Genomic DNA, 21,176 nt, shown 5'->3' on the forward strand with positions numbered 1-21,176 from the left:
TTTCCAATAACGAACATGCGTCTCGTTAAACCATACTGATCACTGGCACGGAGCGGATACTTGGATTCAAGGAGTAAGGCCAGCTCCTTGCCTGGGAACAGTCCAAACCTCTTTAAGCATGCTTCGTCACCGCTTGTGACCACGTGAAGTGAGAAACGCGGTTACATTTGTCGTCGGGCCGTGATTTTACACCGAAAACCGCAAACAAAACCCCTGCGCCGCGCAGGGCAGTATCAGGCGACCCGCTCCGGGCTGCGGCCGCGGCGCTCAGCTCATGGCGCTCCTCGGGCAGCGTCGGTGCGCCGCACATCGGGATGGGAGTATTCCCAGCGCTAGGCAGAAGCGAGGTAAGGGCAGATGGCGGGCGGGAGCTGCAGCGAGCCCGCCGGCTCCCAGAGCGACCGCACGGCTTCCCTGGGGCAGTGCGAGGCCGGGCTACAGGGCTGCTGCTCATCGTCCCCGCCCGAAGCTCCTCCTCCCGCTGCCGGTCGGTCCCAGGGCGCAGGGCTGACATCACGCCCGGGGTTTCCATCCGACCGCGGGAGGGGGAGGCTGAACGGAGCGACGGCGTGATGGCGGCGGTCGCCAGGACTTAGGAGTCGGCGGCGGAGCAGAGCTGCGCCCACCCCGGTTCTCCCTGCGCCCCTCCCAGCGTGGTCCTGACCCCATTGTTCGAGCGATAGAGCGAGCGAGCCCGCGGCGCGGGCAGCGCGGAGCCAGCAAGAGCAGCGGCGGCCGTCCAGGCCCGGCCGCGGCCGCGGGAGCCGCCCGCGACCCGGGGCTGCGGTACGAGCGGCAGTACGCCCCGCGGGGCGCATCGAGACCTCGGGCCTTGGGGGTCCCGGGGTGGGTTGGGCCGGTCGGGCCCCACGCACTGCAGGTAGGCAAAGGCCGCTATGGCTCCCTTCGCCGGCCGGGAGATGAAAGCCAGAGGGGGGCGGGCGGTGCGGAGGAAATGCGGGCCCGCTGCCGGTCTCGAGGGGGGTCGATGCCCGGCGCCGGGCTGGCTCGTCGGGCCCTCTGCCTGTTCTCTGTGGAGAAGAGGGAGGGATTCTCCGGGACCGAGGTGGGCAGTGTGGCCGAGGTGCTCCCGCGCGCTCCTGCGGGGGGAGCCACTGCGGAGCCACCCGGGCGGCCCGAGAGCGGTTCCGCTCCGGGCTGTGGGGGGCGCCGGGGAAAGCGATCGTGGAGGGCGGCGGCGATGGCCTTGGAAGCGCTGCCAGAGAGCGGCGCCCGTGCAGGCCGCGCCGATTGCGGTGCGAGCGGGCGGCGCTGCCCGCGCTCCCTGTGGGCGGGCAGCGAGAGAGCGGCGCGGGCGGTGGAGGATGAGGGTCGAGATCGGATGAGATCGGATCGGCCCGGAGCAGAGAGCAGGCGGCGGGGAGAAAGTTTTGCCGCCGCCAGCGATGTTTCCTGGGTGCCCAAGGCGCGGCGGTTCGTGCCGTCGCGGGATCTCCCGGCGCCCCCCGACTTCCCCGCGGGGTCCCCAGTTGTTCTTCGCGGCCCCGCTGTGGCTGCGGGTTTCCTTCCGATCTCGCTGCCGTTCCTCATCGCCATTGTTCGCGGTCCGGAGCGGCCCGGTGGTGTCAGCGGAGGGCAGTGTCCGCCTCAGGGCGAGAGTTCCCTCACCACCGCCTCGATGGGCTCGGGTTTGGGCTATAGCTTGTTCTAGGGGAGCACCCCGGGGCAGGCAAGACCCTAATCGCCTTCACACCACTAAGTCCATGAGGGCGCGAGTTGATCTGATTAACACTGAGCTTGTACTTGCGGCCTATTTACCGTGAGCCTAAACTTTCTCTGGCTTCATCGAATACAGTACCAATACTCCTACACTCCTACGACTGCGTAGTAACCAGGCGTAGGAGACTAATGTATACGGAATAATGGTCATTCCATCTCTGGGATCTTGCTAATTTGATTTTGTGGAAGCTCATGTACAGTCTTTTATCTTCCTGCTCCTGCCCACAGCTGTAAGTGGGTCGCATTACGTGTGTTCCTGGAAATACTTGCACTATGTTTTGTGTATGAAATACATTTTACTAAGAAGATCTTAGCAGAACATTAATATTTACCTACCTCATTTAGTAGGCATTTTTTCTTTAATATTTAGATCTGTTTTGTTCTGCATTCAAAGTTGCAGGACAAAAGTTATGCCCAAAGTTAAGACATGAAGTATGGTGCAGATAGGCAGTAAATTGTTCTCAGCCCACAGTACTAATGCAAATGTAATTTCTGTAATTTTTCTTATTCTGGAGCTAGTAGTTCAGCAGAAATTTCCATCTTTATAGCACCATCCATGAAAAGTTGCATAAAGAAGCATAATGGCAAAAAGAAGTGCACTAGACAAACAAAAAGCAAAACAATTTTTCCCCTGCATTTTGTGTATTTTATTTACATGTTCCAGTTTTTAAAAAATAATTAATATGAAGACCTGTTGTTATCTGGCATTATTTTTTCTTGTTTTCACAGATAGCAGGAATTTTTTTTTTCCTCAGAAATGGAAATAGTGATAAAATGATCAGCCATGAACAGGTAACACATGCACAAAAAAAAGCTTTTTTTGAGTTACAGACATGATGTCAAACATGCCCCTTTCACTGTTAGTGGGAAAAAAAAAGTTTATTTTTTAATTGCAAACATACTTTAAAATTGTGTTAATGTTTTCCTTTCCTGTTTTAGGTGTTTTGGGAGAAATCTTGAATACCTGCTGACAACACTAAAGCAAACCCGTACAGTGTCTGGAAAACATACAGAGTAGCAAGAAGTGGATTCCTGATATCCACCTTGTACCTTGAGTGGACTTCTATTTATTTTTTTAAACTTTTTAATATTTACAATGAATGGGCACAGTGATGAAGAAAGTGTAGGAAACAGCAGTGGAGAGTCAAGGTAAGCACTTGTTTATTTCAGTTATCCTTGGCTATGCATTTTCTTACATTTTATTTACTAAAACTAATTTATATTTGAACTGAATGCTGAAATGTGGTTAGAAGGCAGATCATCTTTAGGAAGACTGGCTTTGCTTTCCTACAGGTGCTTAATCTGCTTATTACATTCACATCATTTCAGCTAAGAATGGGAGTGATCATGTATACGTCTTACATAATAAAGCTGAAGTAGCATTAAAGCCATGTCAGCATCCAGCAGCTTAATATCTCTCTTGAGGAAAAAAAGTGCCTGAAAAAACAAATTCAAAACCACTGGATTAAAGTGTTAAAGCTATCCTCTATAAAGTGCAAGGCACACATGCATAATATATGTTGTATAAAACCCTAATTAGGGTGTCATTAAAAAAGCAGTGGTTCACGTCAATTTTTGGTATGAAATACTTCATGATTCTGTCATTCTCAGAGCTGTCAGACTTGTGTAGCTGAAAGTGTTAACTTTGTTTTTGGAAGTGAAAGAACTGTTGTCCAGCTGTGTTCTTAACTAAAACAAAACCTAAAATCAGTTCTCTAATGTCAAATTACAGTCTTCTATGAAGTGCAGAGTGTTAAGATGTATGGAGAAGGATTAGAATGTCCTTGTGTTTATGCAGGGTGACAGCCAGTTTGTAGGGTGTGGAATTAAGTTCACTTACTAGAACAGTTCTAAGTTCAAAAAGCCCCTCCTGTGCTACAAAGTTCAGATTTCTAAAACTGGAAGTATGATAAACCTAGATGTTTAAAAATCAGTTTACCAATAAAAGGTGAGCATTAGACTTCTCCTCTAAGAGGTGGTTTGTGACTGTGCTGTTTTTCTGCCCCTCTTCCTGTCAGATTACAGCCTGTTCAACTGGTTAGCTAATTCTTTCAGTCAGAGGGCCATAAAGAAAACTACGTTCTGCAGACTATGAAACTTCCAGCTGGGTAGAGAGAGATCTGAATTATTGCCTCAAGAGAAGAAATGCAAGAACAACATATAACTGCCAGCTAATCAGACAGCCTGTGCTGGCCATCAAACTTCTGCAGTGTATGATGGACTGGGAAGACAGGGAAGAGAGAATTGTTTAGGAGACCCTGGGTACAAATCACAAGGAAATTTATGAACAGTGAAACTAAAGAGACTTTAATTATTGTGTATTTTTATGTCAAGATTCTGGTTATATGCAGAAGTTTTCAAATTTGTGAATAATTTGTAAGTTCTTAACACACAGTAATTTTTGAAGATTTCTGCTTCTTATGAAGTTGATAATGTTACAGTTAAAAAACAAGTATGAAGTCTCTTATGGGAAATAATATTGCTTGTTGCTTAAAAAAAAAGGCAAAACAAAACCTTCAAGGAACATGAACCTACCTGGGACAAGTTAGCATGTGGATTTTGTTACTGCTTTAAAGAAACCACTTTGCTAAAGGTCTATGGAGAAGCTATTTTGTATTGAACTGTGATTGCTCATAACTATCTGTATATCAAAGTTACTTAAAAGCCATAGCAGTTCATAAGACTAAAGTAATTAAATGTCATAAAGTTCCCATTAATTTAATGAAAAATAAGTATCAGGAGGATGCACAGTGCTCAAAACTTCGTTTTGCCTGGATAGTGAGACTTTATTCTTCCTCTTAAATGTCCTGCTGAGCACATTTTAAAACTTTAAAATTTTAAAATCCAAACAACTCTTTTTCCTAGACTTGTGTCACTTGATAACCTTGTAGGCTAATTCACAGGCCTTGGAAAGTTTATTTTCATGTTCATTATCAGAAAGCTGTTTGTAGAAGTGAAGGAAGAAAACTTGGCATTTAAAATGATGGAACTCTCTTCTGTCTAACCTAGTTCCATTATTAAAATAATGCAAAATATTTTTATATGACTTAGCCTTGGTTTATAGCTGAGCATTTTTTTACTTTAATGTGTAGATTTCGAGTACTCGAGATGATTTTCACCCTGAGGTACCTGAGCAAGCTACAGCTCTAGACAGATACTTTACTGTAACTTGGGATTTGTTGCTGTAATTATCCTTCTTATCTGGATGTGTGATTTTAGAGAATGAAGGTAAAAATTGGCAACAGAATATGTTTCCTAAGCTTGTAGTGATCCCATTCTGTTCAGAATGCTAGGGGTGGAAATGAAATAAGTGAAGAAAGCAATTGAGAACTGCTGCTGGGAGTGAATTGCAAAGAAGATCAAATTCAAGAATTAGCAGGAAAAAAGAAGAGGTGAAGATGAGTACAGTGATCATCTAAGCTGCAGCATTGGTGTTAAGTAGGAGAAGTCTGAAAATTTGTGTCAGTTTGCAAATTTGATACTTCAAAAGTGCAGTAAAGCAGTTCACTTGCCTTTGGTATATGGTGTCAAGTTCCATTCCTGTGTTGTTTTATTTTCATTCATTTCAAATTTTCATTCATTTTATGGAAACACCATGACTTGAAAAAGTTGTTGAAAGCTTGTAGTATTCTCAGCAGTAGGAGGGCTGGAGAAGGAACTGATCATAGACCTTTGACTTGGTGCACTGTGGTACGGGATTGTAGCTTGCCTTTATTCACCGTGTCTAGCTATGAAGGTGATTATTTTTTCTTAAGTGAGAAGAATGAACAGTTTGCCACACTGCTTCATACCTTTCCAGCATTGCATCTATTAATCTGTCTGCTAGATCACTAGAAAACTTTCCCTGGTTGCAGGTATTCATCCTGAAGTTCTCTTTTGCTACAGGTGGAAAAGTGCATGGCCATACCATTTGGACTTTCTTTGGCTATTTCAGCCTCTGAAGCTCTAAATCACTACTAGAACTGAGCATGATGGAAATTGTTGTAAACATTGTTAATTAGTCTTGTTTCTTTGTGTTCCAGTTTCTGTCCAGTAATCACAATGGAGTCTAGTTTCCAGTTTCTTGTTTACTAGAAATAACTATTCTGTAATGTTTTATGTAGCTCAAGGTAAAATATCACAGATACTATTCATCTGGATAGCAAGTGGGTGTAGACGCAGACTTATTAGTAATATGCTGAGAAGCTTACTCAAGCAGATGATCTTCATGTAGTGTTCTTGATGTCCTTCAGTACAATTCATCATATAAACTTCAATATGAATACATACATTCAAATTACATAGCAATAAGAAAGCTTAATCAGCAAGGGAGGGCAGTTGTACCTGAACTGCAAGACAAGTGCCAGGTAGAACAAGGACTGCAGCAATGAAATGTTTGCACTATTTGAATAACAATCTGATTTCCTATCTCTTTGCTGTTATGTGTTTCTGCAGAACAAGGTATAGAGGACTTGTGCATACCTTTCTTTCCTAGGTAAAAAGGCATGTGCTCAGTGTTGCTTGAGTGGAAGGTAGCTGGCCATTTTTGCAGTAAGCAGGAAGCAGCTGTTTACACCAAAGGCTTCTACAAGTTTTTACACCTGAAAGTGGATGTTAAAATAAGAGAGGAATTTCAGTGGGTTTAATTTGTTTTGTGGACTGCACAATCTGTGAACCACATAATTAAGTAAACAGTAAAGACATGGTCAACAGGCTTCAATTTACTATAAATGCATACCTTCCATAGAAAGTAAAGAAGATTTGTTTAAAGCCGTGACTTTAGGTTCTCGCTTTCCTGAAATCTAAGTGGGAGTTAAAATAGAAATTGACCAAGCATATTTGCAGAATTACTTGTATGCACTGACTTCTTTTTAGTAGGAGTTTAATAGATGGTATTAGTAAAAGTGTATACAGCAAGAGAGAGCCTATAAATAAAACTGTATATATTTAGATACATATTTACTGCACAGGAATTCTCAGATCAATGAAAGTACGTGAATGGTAAAGAAAACTGTTGGTAGCATGAACTGTAAAGAGCTAGTGGATAAAGCAAACTCTTTGCAGTATTTTTCTCCTTAATTAACAAATGGTTATTTTATCAGGAACAATCTCTTAAAAAATTAAGCATACTAAAGTATGATAAGATGTCCAAATCCAAGTTAAAAGCATCTTTCCCCTTCTTTTTGGAAGAGTTCAGAGAGAACATGTATCCAAGCCCAAGTATTTTTTTCCTAGAAACCTTTCTAACTAAAAGAAAAAATTAAAAATTCATGGTCTGGCTCTTGATCTGCATGCGATCTTAACTTTGGTTTTGTAACTCTTGCTGAATTTATCCCTGTGTTCAACTGGATGTCACATACCTGTACCACATATTTTAAATTAAATTCCTTTACTCTAGAAGTTCCAGGATTTTAGCTGATGCAAGCTTTTCATGTTCCTCCAAACGAAGTGTTATGATACCAGCAGTGTATACATCAGACCTGTCCAGATGTGGTCCCTCAGCTGTCTTCAACTGTTTTCTTTGTTTGGTTGGGGGTTTTTTTTGTCTGTTTGTTTGTTTGGGTTTTTAAAGGTTTGTTTTGTTTGTTTGTTAAATTCCATGTAATTCTTTTTGCTGGTAGTCTCTAAGGAGCTTCCAGTAAAGACATCATTGTGTTGCTGCTGGATCCAGCTATGTGTTGAAGGTTTCTCAGATTACAGAACAAAGTAGTAGACCCCTGGTAATCACTGATACCTCCTGCCTGTGAAGGGTTCCTGGAACAACTTTGTGCTCTTAAGATGCGTGACTTGCATCTTTCAAATAAAGACTGTAGTTCATACGTTCATTAAAGTTGGTAGGTATCAGTTTAATTTTGATAACATTGCTTTGCTTACAGTAGTAGCAGCAAATAATTAGTCTGCAGGACAGGAAACACAATATGGGTGAATGTTAGCCCATACCAGGAAAATTCAGTGCAGTTCATACTCTGTAATAGCTGAGAACAGGAAATAACATTTGGCAGATTGAACATTATATTTTTGTGCCCTCTGTTCTTTACTGGCAGTGATGAGTAAGATAAATCTGCCTTATGCATTGTAATTAAGTTAAATACTTAAGATTTCTGGAAGAAATAAAACTATTTACATGACATTTGCATATAGAAACTTACTTGTAATTTTATGAGTTTGGCATTTAGTATCTATTACTTCTGCATATTTTGAATAGGTTCTTCAAATACCTATGCTTTTCTTCCTTCAGCTTTTTTTAAAAAACCCAGCAACCAAGCATCAAAGGAGGCAGTCCATTGCCATCTCAGATAAGTTTCAAAGACTTTGCAGATAGTAATCTCTGCTTCTTAGTGTGTTGAGCTTTAGTTTGCTTAAATTGTTACACTCTGATTTACTAGCCTTGAAACAGAAGGTAACTAAGGTAACATTGTCTAATGAATGCACTTGAAATCAGTGATGTTAAATTAGCTGTTATTGGATCAGTTACTGTCCTAGACAGGAGTCTAAATTTTCTGTCAGTTCTTCCAGAATGTGACTTGTTTAGCTTTCCATTTTAGGATTTATATTCCTAGTGCCTAGTTTCTCATTGTATGATCCTCTCAGGGGCATCTTGTTCTAAAGAATCAACTAGTGAAGCTGAACTTTAGACTGTGGCAGCTAAACTAATGGCTGTGTGGCAGGATACTTGTTTTGAGCATTTTAGCAGATGAAGAAAATGTCAGCTAAGCTACTAAAAATCTGTCTGAAACTTCTGTATGTGTTTTCCTATGACTTTCAGAAACTGAAGCAATTGCATTTCAAAAACTGGTAAATGGGCTCTAAATTTGCAGTGATGCTGCTAGACACTGCAGTGTGGTTTGAGTTCTCTATACTGTTGCCTGTTTAATCAGTCACATCTGCAGTTCCATATGCAGGAATGGAGAGGTGTTACACCATGTAGTAGATGTGCTAAAATTGAATAATACTAAAAATGCCTTTTTCATTTGAAATTGGTTTCGTGTTTTTTCCTAGATTCTATGTTGATTTCCACTGGTTTATGCCTTGGTTTCAGGACAGCAGTCTCAAGAAATACTGCGTGATTGTTCCTACTTGTTTCTTCCACATTTTCATAGATGCTTAAGGATGTTTATGAGAACAGAAGTAGCTTTGAAAAGCTTTGTCTTCTCTTTGACACCATAGGGGACATTGGAGAGGGCAAAAATATCAGTGTCAGAAAAAGTTGTTTTTATATATCTTCACCAATAGATGAATGTATTGGTGAGGACTGAATGTGTTTTCAAAGTGTGGCAGGGCATACTGTTCCCAGTATGAATTGTGTAAATATTTCTGTAACTCAGAGCAAAGGTAGGAGCAGTTAAAGAGAAGCTTTACAGTTCTGTTTCTCGTTTCTGTGTTCCCCTTTTACTATGAGGAGATGACAGATGTAAACGCTCACTTTGAATCCATGTGTGTAAATGTATATCCCTCTTCTTAAGTAATTCCATTTCTACTCTTAAGTTTAGCATCTAGCATACTAGGATTTAATCTGAATTACTGCTCATGTGGAAGAGTGTCATAGTTAATTTTGCAAAATGGACTACAGACTGATGTTTGTTTTTAATAACCAAGGCTTGCTCCTTCTCTGGGTGAAGGAGGACATCTCTCCTTTACCTTTTTTGTTTAATGCCTTGGTGCAGTGGTCTCCAAAATTGTTGTTTGTGCATTCCTGTCAATATTTCAGCATGCATCTCAATGTATATATATTTTATTTATGAAGTATATAAATGTAGTAATACTTGTACTAAAATCTACCTTTATAAAACATATACAAGAATTAGAAAACTTCAGATTATGAGATAAATATTTAATATTTGAAAATATTAGATTTTTATTGGTAAAATAACTATTTTAGCACTTAATAAAAATATTAAGAATATTCTTGTTTAGTAATATCTTGGTTTAACATTTTGTGACACAGTGTCTTGAAGATATGGTTCTTCATTAAGTTTATTTTGTTACCTTATTTTAATGACTAGTACATCTAAGAAGATACCCAGCAGAGATACATGGCTTCATATGGAAGAAGTGCATTGTCTACTGCACTTACTAAGCTGTAGTACTATTTTTTTCAATCCCATCAACTAATTATGTGAAGGTTTTTATTGTATTTTGTCTAGTAAATTTCCAAGTACCCTGTCAGTCATTTCATGCATGTTAATCTGAAGGGGTTGCAGTTTTCATGTTTTTAACAAATGGGTTCAAAACCCACTGAAACTTCTTGGAAGATTTTCATAAAGGCTGGAAATTTTTATCCCCCAGCTTTTAATGTGTATAAATACAATAGTTTTGTTAGGGAACATGCATTGGTTTTAGTAATATGATCATATAATTATGGAAACATTTCCAAACATCTGTTTTCAAAACGCTATCTCTATGGCATGAGTTTCTTTTGAAAAGCACCTGCTTTTTAACTGTTAAAATGTCACCTTCACTTGGAAGGGATATATAAAGTCTGTTTATTATTTTCAAAAATATCTGCTAGGTAGCATACTACTGGTAACAAATTATTTCCACAGAAATGGTCAATATATTTGAAGCACTCTTCTTTTTAAAACAAACAAATATTCCTTGTCGACAGTGCTTCTTAGCAGTTAAACCTCTTATGGCATAAATAGTTTCTTAAGTTAATTTCCTATCTTGTCACAAAATATGGTAAATATTTTACTATTTAATAGACTTATATTCTTAAAATTAAGAACATCAGTGACTTCCTACATTCTTCTGGCTCCAGATTCTTTGCTGCAATAGCTTGCCGGTTGTTGATGGAGTGGATGAATTTATTTTGTCTGCAATCTCTTACCACCCTTACTAGACTCTGTTTTTTATTCCAATCAAAGCAACCACACATTCCCAGTTATATTTGCATAGTTTTTTCATTAAACTTTTTTTTCACTTTTAATTAAAGAAGTAGTTTACTGTTGATAAAGTAACTTCTCTAATGCTTTTCCTTTAGTGGCTTAGGAAAAGTAATTTTTAATGTACCTTATTATTGAAATTCCTGAATTTGAGACATGTTAGAAACATCTGTACTTTCATCCAATTGTAGAGCAAACCTTCTGAAATTGATGATTTGTTCTAGTACTTGTTTTTTCAAATCTGCAGCAATGTTTTCTATGTGTCTTTGAACAGCATTTGCTGTCAAAGAAATGAGCTTCAGTTTGTCATTGCAGTTTTCCATGCATTATTTTACCTGTTTTTAAGTCACAAAAAATCAATTCTCAGATGGCATGATGTTTTTTTTCCCCCTTGCTCTTAGGTAAGAAAACCTCAGAGTAGGCTGCTACTTAAATTTATCATTAAAAAAAGGGACATTTTTTAAAGTACAAGATTTGCTATTATTGCATTACTTGAAACATTGCTGGAAAAAATGAAAGTTTATCTTTGTGTTTTGGATGGTTAGTTTTCAGGTGTCTTGTTAATTGTGATGGTTTCATGCTACCATTGGCTAATATCTCAAGATATACACATTTAGGGTACGAGTAATTGTTAACAATGGTAAGCAGTATTTTGAATAGTCTTGATAACTGAAATTTTCTTTAATCCAAATTCTTGTCAGATGTCATTAATTGTCATTGTTTGTTACTTTGGGAGTGTGGCTTATGAAGAGCTTGTACTGTAATAGGAGTGTAGTGCTGCCATTTTCTTTTCACATGCACCCACAGTACTTTGAGTCCATTGTTTCCTTACAGGACTCTTTTTAAACTACTCCATTCTGTAAGGGTTAATTTGGTTAAAACTAAGTAATACTATCCAGGAATCCACCTCATCAGGCAGAGATAAGCTGCGCACAGGTCTCTCTCACTTGCTCTCACTTGCGCACAGAAGGAATGGAGTGATTGCGCCACTGTCACCCCTCTGGGTTGTGGAGCAGATACTTACCCCAGGGCCCCTCAACTGCCTTAAGTGACACCGGGCCATCAGACAGACATACGGGCTGAGTGAGCTTACAGGTGTCAAACTGTTGGCGATGGAGAGAGACTGGGAAGACTGATTCATTGATCAATATCCAATTTTAATGTTGGATACAAACGCTTATATACTATTTCAGAGAGACTAGTAATGTGTACTACAGTGATTAAGTTAAAATCACATACACAAACTTAAGCATATAACATCTCTTGCTTGCAGAGTTTAATGGGATTTTTTTTCTGATAAACGTGTCTGATTTAGTCTTCTTGCAATCTAGGTCTAATTTTCAAAGTTCCATTCGCTTTTGCCAAGTCATCCTGTAATCAAATCTCTTATGTTAACCAGGTCCAAAGTCCATCTGTCTTGTGTCCCCCAACATTCCAGCATCAAATAATTTATTAAATAGTTGAATATTTGTAGAGTTTAGTTTGTGCTTTGGGGTCGCCTTGCCTCCCCTTCCTTCCTTTTTGTCCCTTGCTGTCCTTCCCATCCTTTCCTTTCTTGCATTTCATAGGTTGTTACTTGGTTTGGGTGGGGTTTTTTGCTTTGTTTGTTTGTTTTAGATAAAAATTAAATCTTTCAGTTCCAATGTATTCTTTACATACTCCCACTGATTGTCTTGTCTGCTTATGTGCACTCCTCTTTGATAACCATTGTCTTCATGTGCCAGTTTTCACTCATCAGTGAAGTGTTGGTGAGGCTGGGAGAAGGGGAAGCTGTTTCTCATTCATAAAGCACCTTAGTGCAAATACTGCAGCTCCAAGGCTGAGCTCCTTGGAGCATGATAAAGCCTTTAGGTAAATCCTGGCATTCCTCACATCAGTTTGAAGTATGGATTGTCTTTATCACTAGGAAGGCTGTCTTTAAGAGATAGTTTCTCAGCTAAGTCCTGAGGCAGGGTCAGTCTGGCTCATGCGATAATGTGAAGCAACGACTCATTGTTTTGTTCTACGTGTGAAACAAAAGTAGAAGTACAGATAATGTCCCAGTGATGTTACATCTGCAGAGGCAAAGTGCTAGAAATCATTAGTCTCTGTGTGTTAAATTGATATGATATAGTAACTGCTAGTATCTATGCCTAATAGAAGTTGAAATGGAAAACTGCTGCTGCACTGGGTTTTCAGTAAGACTTAATTTTTACTGCCCCATTTTTTCATTATGGACATTGTTTAAGAGATATGGCTACAAAATGCCATGGATACATTTAACTTTTCCATTTGTTGTAAGGGAAAACGTATTTCTTTATTCTCCTCTTTGCATAATTCTTTTCCCTTTGTCCCAAATAAGTCTGTGCACATTTTGGTGGATTTGTTCATTGTTAGAAAAAGTTACATAGGTCTATGCTTTTACTTCATTGCTGCTGCTTTTTTACAGGTGTTTTGTAAAAAACAAATAAGGTGCTTCTTTATATCGAAAGTGGATTGTTAGTTGAATCTGATATCGGTGTAAAACTGCTTTGCATGAGATATGTGAAGAAATAAAAAAAAACCCAGTTGATAATCAACTATTCTTTCTGTCTGTCTTGCAGATACAGAACTTTATAGCTAATTAATAACTAATTCTTGGAATGAAAAATTATATTCAATTTCTGTTTGAATAGATACCTAGTCCTGTTAGACAACAGAGGTTTTGTTGTTGTTGTGTTTCTACAAAAATGTTTTCTTTAAACTGCTGTATTACACAAAATATTATCATTAAAAATGCTAGACAAATACTTTATTTTTCTTAAGTACGGGAAAAGCAAAAGGACAGTATGCATCCAGAAGAGTATAAAATTTTGATCTTGGCATAAACATGCTCTCTTTTGGGTCTTTGACTTATAGAAAGAAAAATTTTCTCTCTAATATTGAAAATATTTTGCACGCTGAAAACTGAGCCCTAAACCTGTAGTTCTTCCTGTAGATGTGTTTTTTGCCTTATGTGCCGCATCTCTGTTACTGTTGCTTCAAATCCTTCATATTTCTGTGGAGGAAAGTTCTTTGAAGTATGGAGTGTTGCAGCTGTCGGGGATTTGTAATGTTCTATCTCATGCCATCCTGCTTGTCTATACTGTCTTAAAGATCTGCAATTTGTCGTTATGCAGAGCTTATATATTATTCGACTCTCTATCTCCTTTGAAAACAAGAGCTTTAGGTTTCTGACTTATAGTGCTATCTTTGTAAGTTTGTGCCTATAAGTTTCAGGCTGAAAGAGTGTATGACAGTACATGATAAAAGAAACATTGCTTTGGTAGCCCTCAAGAGAGCTTGTCAGTTACTTGTTCTGTGGTAAGTCAATCAGGAAGAAATCAACAGGCAAGTCAACCGTAGAAGTGAAAACCTATTTGTTATTCTTACCTAATTTTCTTAATACATGCTGTAGTTCTGTGAAGATATCTGGGACTATGTGGTGCACAGGCAGAACTTGTAATTCACACAAGTTTCACGCAACTGCATTAATTTGGATGATTATTGAAGTAGGCTTTTCCCAACATAGAGTAGCCTTGTGTGTTTGAACATCTGTAGTGCTTTTTGTGAGTTTATTTCAAATGTTTCATGCATGTATGTAAACTGTCATGGATTACTAAGCTTTGATAAATATTTCAGCAAGTTGTTGCTGTTACCCTGGTTGTAAAATTATTTCAGGCTACTCACTTTGTCTTTTCCCCTTTCCTTGTTCTGATTTGATACTGTGGCATAAGAAAGCCTAGTAAGTTATTATTGGTGCTATAGTGTTTGAATTTCATTTGACTATTTTTTGCTGTTCTGTGTACCATATGTTAATCTCTGGTAGGGATCCTACATTGTGCTTCATGCATGGTATCGTTAGGGAAGCTCTAAATCAGTTGTGGTGAACTTTATTATTTGTTTTTTTCTTCTTGTAATTTCTTACAATTTTCTTGTAATTTCTATCCCCATTTCTTTTACTTCTGCGTGTAGGTTTGTTTTCTGGTCTTGCATTTATTAGTAATGTGGTTGAATTAAGATTTTTTTACTCTTTGTCAGATGTTACTGTGTGTTGTGATGTGAGTTCTGTTAGGCTGCTTTTGTCCAAATCAGGCCAATTTATTTTGAGAAACAAGGATTATGGAATAGCTCTTACATTGCTGGTCCCTCTTGTAAGCCTAATGGAAATTCATTACCAGACTCAGAGCTTTGATGGGAGCTAGCTGGCAAGATAAGGAGCCCATGTTCTTGTCTTCGAATACTGTATGATCTACATCAAAATCCGCATGTTGACATGTTGCTATTGTTAACAGAGACCTTAGATGATAGGTAGCTGATCTCTTAGTAAATTATAAAATCTGGTATTAGCTGATTTTTTTGCATTGAACTCTACAGCAAATAGCATTACCCACTACAGTTTTATTTTCCCTATTTCAGTCCCCTTTGGTTTTAAACTTACACTCAATTTCTGGGAAGAACATAAAACAACTTAAAATTTCCCATCAATTGTTTATCCCTGGAGATGTCCAAGAGGCATTTGGTCTGGTGCTGGGTGATGTGGTTTAGGAGTTACAGTGATAGTGCTGGGTTCACTGGATGTTCTTGAAAAGTCTCTTCCAATCTTGATGATTCTGTGATTCTATCAAATCAGTGTAATTCTTGCTTACTTATCTGAGTAAACTGGACTTTTTTTTTGTATTTTCTTTTATCTCTCCACCATTCTCTTCTGTATCTGGTTTAGATGTTTCTTACAGTGTTAGGAAGTTGACGAAGATATTTTATTCCAGTGTTAGTTTCCCCATGCTACCTTAGAAAGCAGGCACTTCATCTTGGTTGCCTCTGTCTGTGTATGCAGTTAAACCTATGGTTAGCACTGTATTAGTATGTGTGAACAATTTTACTGCTATATGGAAAGCTAACTTAATTACCATCCATATGGTGTAGTGTTTTGCATAAGTTTTTGATTTGGGAATCCATGTTATTAATGTCCTCTTCAAGCAAGCCTTGTCCTGCATAAAGGTACTTGATTCCCCTCCTTCAAGGTTCTGTAGGATTTACATACTTTTGTTAGCTTTTTATGACTAGAACTTTGTCTGGTATTTTTTTTTGTCTCTCCATGCTGAGTTTTCTTCCATATATCTTCATTTACAGTAAGTAAATGCCTTCTGTAGTCTCTCTGGCTTGTAGCAACATGTTTCTCCACATCTTGCCCTCCCGAGCAAGGAAGCTTCACTGTGTTTACTTTGCCCCTCTTTATTTTCCTGGTTGCTGGTTGCAGATGGCTGATGGAGGTGCATTCTGCAGGGATCTGTTAATGAATAGCTTCATTTCTTCTTTTCTGGCACAGTTTTGTTGGTTGCAGCAAAAGCAGAGGAGTGATTTTGCTTTGTTCTGCAGTTGTAAAATAGTCAGTTAAGTATATTCTGGGGCAAATGATCAATCTTCCCTCTCCCCCACCTCACCTCCAGCTGTCAGCCAGATGAATTGTGCTGGCAGAGACCAGCTGGGCTTTGATACGGTTTTGGCTTTAACATTTTCAGTTCCAGCTTCATGTGTACTCTGGTTTTTTAGCATTTGTGTCAGTGTGTACATAATTTGAAAAAATTTTGCCATGCGGTGTTTCTTTCTCATGATATCTTTGAAATGTAGTATTAATCTAGTAAGGAATTTTACTAAAGTTTCAAACTCATCTACTCAATGAAAAAGAAATGCTAAAATTATAAAAAAAGTATCTTTAATTAATGCGTGTTCTAATTGTGTTAAATGTGGTGTAAGATGAATATACAGATGAAGTAATTTAGACAGCTCAAATGTATGCCAAAGAAAGTGCTTTGGCGTAAGTCATACCACCTCTGATAAATTCAGAGTTGCCTGTGTGGGGAAAGTTTGTGCTGCTCTTTTAACAGAAGACCATGGTCTGTGTAGCTTTCTGTTTTGTTTTAAGGACTGCCATGGCTTTATTGAAAACAATATTGGATAGTCTTTTGTGAAGTAGTCTAAACCATTAGCTAGTATGGCATTTGATGGCCCTAAAGGCAGGGATTTTGAAGGGAGTGAAGCTTGTTTGTATGGCTACAAATCATTTCTACCACTTTTAATTTCCCTGTATGACACTGCTGTAATAATTTGAATGGTTTTGCTTTATCTTATTTTGGCTTCACATAAAGTATCTAATTACACTTTAAATTCTTATTCCCTGTTTATTTTTAGCATTTTTCAACTCTGCTTATGTAGTATGGTCTGACTTAGCAGTTGAGTTATAGGTAAAGCTAAGGTGTCTTATTTTTTCTTTTAATCCTGTTACTTTGGCACTTGTGTAATATCCTACTAACTTGTCATTGCAGCCGATCAGATGATGATTCTGGGTCAGCATCAGCTTCTGGATCTGGTTCAAGTTCTGGAAGCAGTAGTGACGGAAGCAGCAGCCAGTCAGGCAGCAGTGACTCTGACTCTGGTTCAGAGTCAGGGACTCGGTCAGAATCAGAGTCTGACACATCTAGAGAGAAGAAACAAATTCAATCTAAACCAACAAAAGTTGACGGATCTGAGGTAAACAAGATATATAAATGAATTCTTTGTCAAGGAAATGGCAAAGGAAATACTAAAAAAGTGGAAAGGGAATAGTAAAAAAATATTTTAAAATTAGTTTAAAGAGCAGTGCTCATTTAAAAAAAAAGAGGTAATGAAATGTTCTTAATTAGATTTTAACTTGATTGGGCTAGTGAAAGCATGTACTTCGCTGCCTTAAACATTGAGCAGGTTTCTCATATAAGTGTTTAAATTTGTACTTTTAAAATTCTCACATTTGTAAGTATTTTCAGTTAAAAGGCTACCTAAATTTCATCATACAGAAGCATGTGCTAATTTACTGGAACTTATGTAAGAGAAAGATAACATATACTGTTGTTCCTGCATTCTGTTTTTGCATTGTTTCTCAAATGCTTGGTTTCATTGTATGTATAAATAATTACGTAAAAAATTCAGGCTTACATATGGTTAGCTTTCTTTATCAACAAGTCTGATAAGAGCAGGAAAAAAGTGATGTTGAGAAATCTCTTCAATCCAGTGGGCCGGAATTACATGCACTCTCCCATGTTTATGGAGTGGTATACCGTATTTATGAAGGTAGTTATGGATGAATCACACCAAGAACTGAAGACAGTTAAGGATTCTCTGTTAAATTTTTTTCCATATGTTTAACTATTACTGTATGAAACAAAATCATAGCAGTTGAGCAATCTGAAAGAATTTATCTGTGTGAATTTAAAAATGTACTTTATGAAGTTTTGCTTTAACAATTACCTACACAACTATGGTTAAACATGTTTCAGTAATCATCCTAGTGATTAGCATATAACATTCTGTTTTGTAGAAATCTTACGACTTTAAAAAGCTATCTGATATTGTTAGTTAGTGTTTTGTAGTGAATTGTTTTGTAGTGAAATGTTTAAATTGCTAAAATTAAGATGCTACTTAGGAAAAGTAAATATGTGGTAAACTGGAGATTTTCAGTATGTTTAACTGACTCTTGCATGTCTATTCCTGTTTAGTTTTGGAAGTCTAGTCCAAGTATACTTGCCGTGCAAAGATCAGGAGTACTCAAGAAGCAGCAACAACAAAAGGCAGCCTCATCAGACAGTGTTTCAGAAGAGGTGATTAATGTAATTTTTAAAATGTACACATTGCAATAAAATTACATTGAGCAAATATGTATTCTCTGAGTGAACATAGAAGCCTGGGGTTAGTCTATAAAATTAACATTCAAATAACTGACATTTTTATGCAGAAAAGTAAAGATACCTCTGGTTACTTGTTTCCAAGTGAGTTGTCCCAAAATTATAGCAGTGCTATTCTGTGCTTTTTTTTATGTAGCTATTCTGTGTTGTCTAGACAAAATTTTCAAGCCACACAGTGCTGACTTACACTGTATTTCTGGCTTCTTGAGTTTATTGTAAAGACAAATAAAAATGCTAAATTATTTTTTCAACGTGTTTTTGGAAAAGATGTCTGCTAGAGTTTTAAGAAATTCCATATGAAGTAGAAAACTAATTTTTACAAGTCTAGTAGTAGTTACCACAGAAGAATTCTTATATTTTAAGTATGAGACCTGTATTCCAGGTATTTCAAAACCTAAATCATAGGCTAAAGAAATACTGACTTTTTGCAGTAGGAATATCTTTTAAGAACAGTAATCGGAACCATGAAATGTAATTTATTTGTAAAGCTGTCTTTTTGTCCTGTATTACAAAGACTTTGTACTGTAGTCACACTCATTTGGTTGAATTTCTGGTTTTGTCTGATTTTAGGAGCTCATCTTTTAAACAGAAAACTTAATCATGTATCATTAAAATTTTAATTTACACCTGTTAAGCACTGTCTTGAAGAAAGATGCTTTTCAGGATAAAAGTTATTCTAAACTAAGTTTAAGACAATGAGACTGGTCTTAAGAAAACCTAGCTTTAAGAGGGTTCTTGGTTTTACTTTTATTGTAAAGAAAGAAGGGATGTGCTATTCTCAAAATTTTCTTGAACTGGTGTTTTAATGTGAACAGATATGAAAAGTGAAAAAGCTCTTGAGGGTAGGAGATTTCATTAGGATTTTTATAGAGACGCCATCTTGAGTAATGTGGAGCAGCTTACACCATGACTGTTTTTATGTAGGCTCAATGTTGATTTTTTAAGCTGGGAGTTTTATGTGGTGTTCTCCAGAGCAGTACTGGCATAATGTATTCATAGATGGAAAAGTACAAAAACAATACCAGGATTCAAGCAGCTAAATTGGAAGGCATTGGAGGGTAAAATTTGACAGTGGAAACTGATATATCATTTCAAAATCTACTTGTTAGAAGATTTTTTACATAATTGTTTTTGTTAGAATGCGTTGTCTTTGGTTTATGTTCTTTGGCTTTGGTTTATTTTCTACCTCTGCAGGACTCCTCAAGTAGTGAAGATTCAGCAGATGACTCATCCAGTGAAACCAAGAAAAAAACACATAAAGAGTAAGCTGTTTTCCTAAGTAATAGCACACATTTTTTATCATAGAGACAGATGCTTATGTTTCATTTCCTCACTCTTAAAATTCTTCTCTTCTTAATTTATCTTGATCTTTCATTTCTAATTTTGTAATTTTAAAATGAACTGTCAAATGAGCATCTCTATTGCACTACTTTCTCAGTATGAGTCTGCAATATGTTTGAAAACATTCATCAGTGCTTTTATTTCTAAAATACTTTGTTGAGTTTAACTTTGTTGCAGTTTAATAGTAAGTTGTTATTTAAGGTATTAAGATTGAATTTTCCTGTATGAAGTCAGAGTTTGAATCAAGATACTGTACATCATCTTTCGTGTCATGAACTAAAACATTTCAGTTAAGCAGAAACCAGGGAATCCTGCTACTCGGAGTTCTGGGTTGAAAGCAAAACCAGTGAGAGACTCCCAAGTCAGAAATACAGTTTATTAGGAAAAGGTAATAAAACCTGAAGCGGCCAGCTGGAGAAGGATTGTCCTTCTTGGATGTCCCTGCTAGCAATCCAGCACAGCTAGCAGTAGGGGGGCACTATCCTGATTTCAGTGATCCAGGGCAGCACCTAAGGCAATCGCCCTGTGCTATGACAGCAATGATAGCCTTGTTGAAGGACGTGGCTTACAGCTATAATCAGCAGAGGAAGAGAGCGGACTTCAGCTGTGGTGAATCCACGTTTATTGAATCCCAGGGGAACCAACACCCAAAGACAGTTTCAGAGAGGTTACAAAAGCTTATAAGGGAGAAAGGAGACAGGGGAGGGGTCAGTCCTTGGGCAAATAGAATTTCAGGGAGGAGTGAGATACAAAAGATTGACTTAGGGAAAGCACCAATGGGGATAACTTGAGGGTGGGGCCCCAGTTCCTGAGCCAATCACTTGACGCTCTAGCTGGAAGTTTCTGGGAGAGCTTAGTGATGGATAGGACACTGGGGTGGGATTTGAGATAGGATACATTGGTTGCCATGGCAACTGGGAAGGAGTTGGGATAACTGGCAGCACAAGGGAGGGAGGAGAGAACCAGTGCAGAGCCATTACAAGAAAGGGGGAAACGGTACACTCCAACTTAAACAGACACAACACAACGAAAACCAAACACATGCAATAGTACAAAAGAAGAAAACCATTGACAGAGTCAGAATACAACCTGACACCCTGCTAGTTAGGGTGGTGGTAGCAGTCTAGATAAAATGGTCTTGTTGAAGTGGTGATCCTGTGAAAAAGATCTGGAAGGTCTTGTCCTCTGGAAACAGGTAAAGGCTGCCAGTTCTGTCCCAAAGCCCAGATTATATCCAGGTGGTGATGCTTAGCTGCTCCCCCTTGGGTGGAGCATCTCACGATGGGCTGATATCATTCTGAGTCATGCAGTGAGTTCTTGATTACCCATTAAATAGAAATGGCCTCTGGAGGGAGTTATCTCTGAGTCATGTGGCAAGGCATTATTGGGCCCGTTAATGGGAGATGAGGAAAAAACAATACTCCTCCTGGTTTCAGCAGCTCTTGAAGATGGGAATAGAATACATCTTTATATTGTAACCTAGGACACTCAGTCGCAAGTGTCTTACTCATAGTACCTT

The 21,176-nt window shown here is 38.5% G+C and overlaps 1 protein-coding gene across 3 annotated transcripts in view; it reads left to right on the forward strand.

Annotated features, from left to right (window-relative positions):
• Positions 1-221: 221 nt before the first annotated feature.
• CHD1 (chromodomain helicase DNA binding protein 1) overlaps positions 222-21,176 on the forward strand; it is a 54,869-nt gene continuing 33,914 nt past the window's right edge. For 2 of the 3 annotated variants that reach the window (XM_005495346.4, XM_014272954.3), the window contains exons 1-5: positions 740-880; positions 2,680-2,889; positions 16,925-17,129; positions 18,131-18,232; positions 19,511-19,578. In XM_005495346.4, coding sequence (XP_005495403.1) covers positions 2,837-2,889; positions 16,925-17,129; positions 18,131-18,232; positions 19,511-19,578 — 428 coding nt within the window. In that variant the 5' untranslated portion in view covers positions 740-880; positions 2,680-2,836. Of the gene's footprint in view, positions 348-739; positions 881-2,679; positions 2,890-16,924; positions 17,130-18,130; positions 18,233-19,510; positions 19,579-21,176 lie in introns of those variants that run through there. The other variant, XM_026798136.2, reaches the window with a different exon arrangement.

Source organism: Zonotrichia albicollis, chromosome Z (genome assembly GCF_047830755.1).
Source record: "Zonotrichia albicollis isolate bZonAlb1 chromosome Z, bZonAlb1.hap1, whole genome shotgun sequence".
NCBI lineage: Eukaryota > Metazoa > Chordata > Aves > Passeriformes > Passerellidae > Zonotrichia > Zonotrichia albicollis.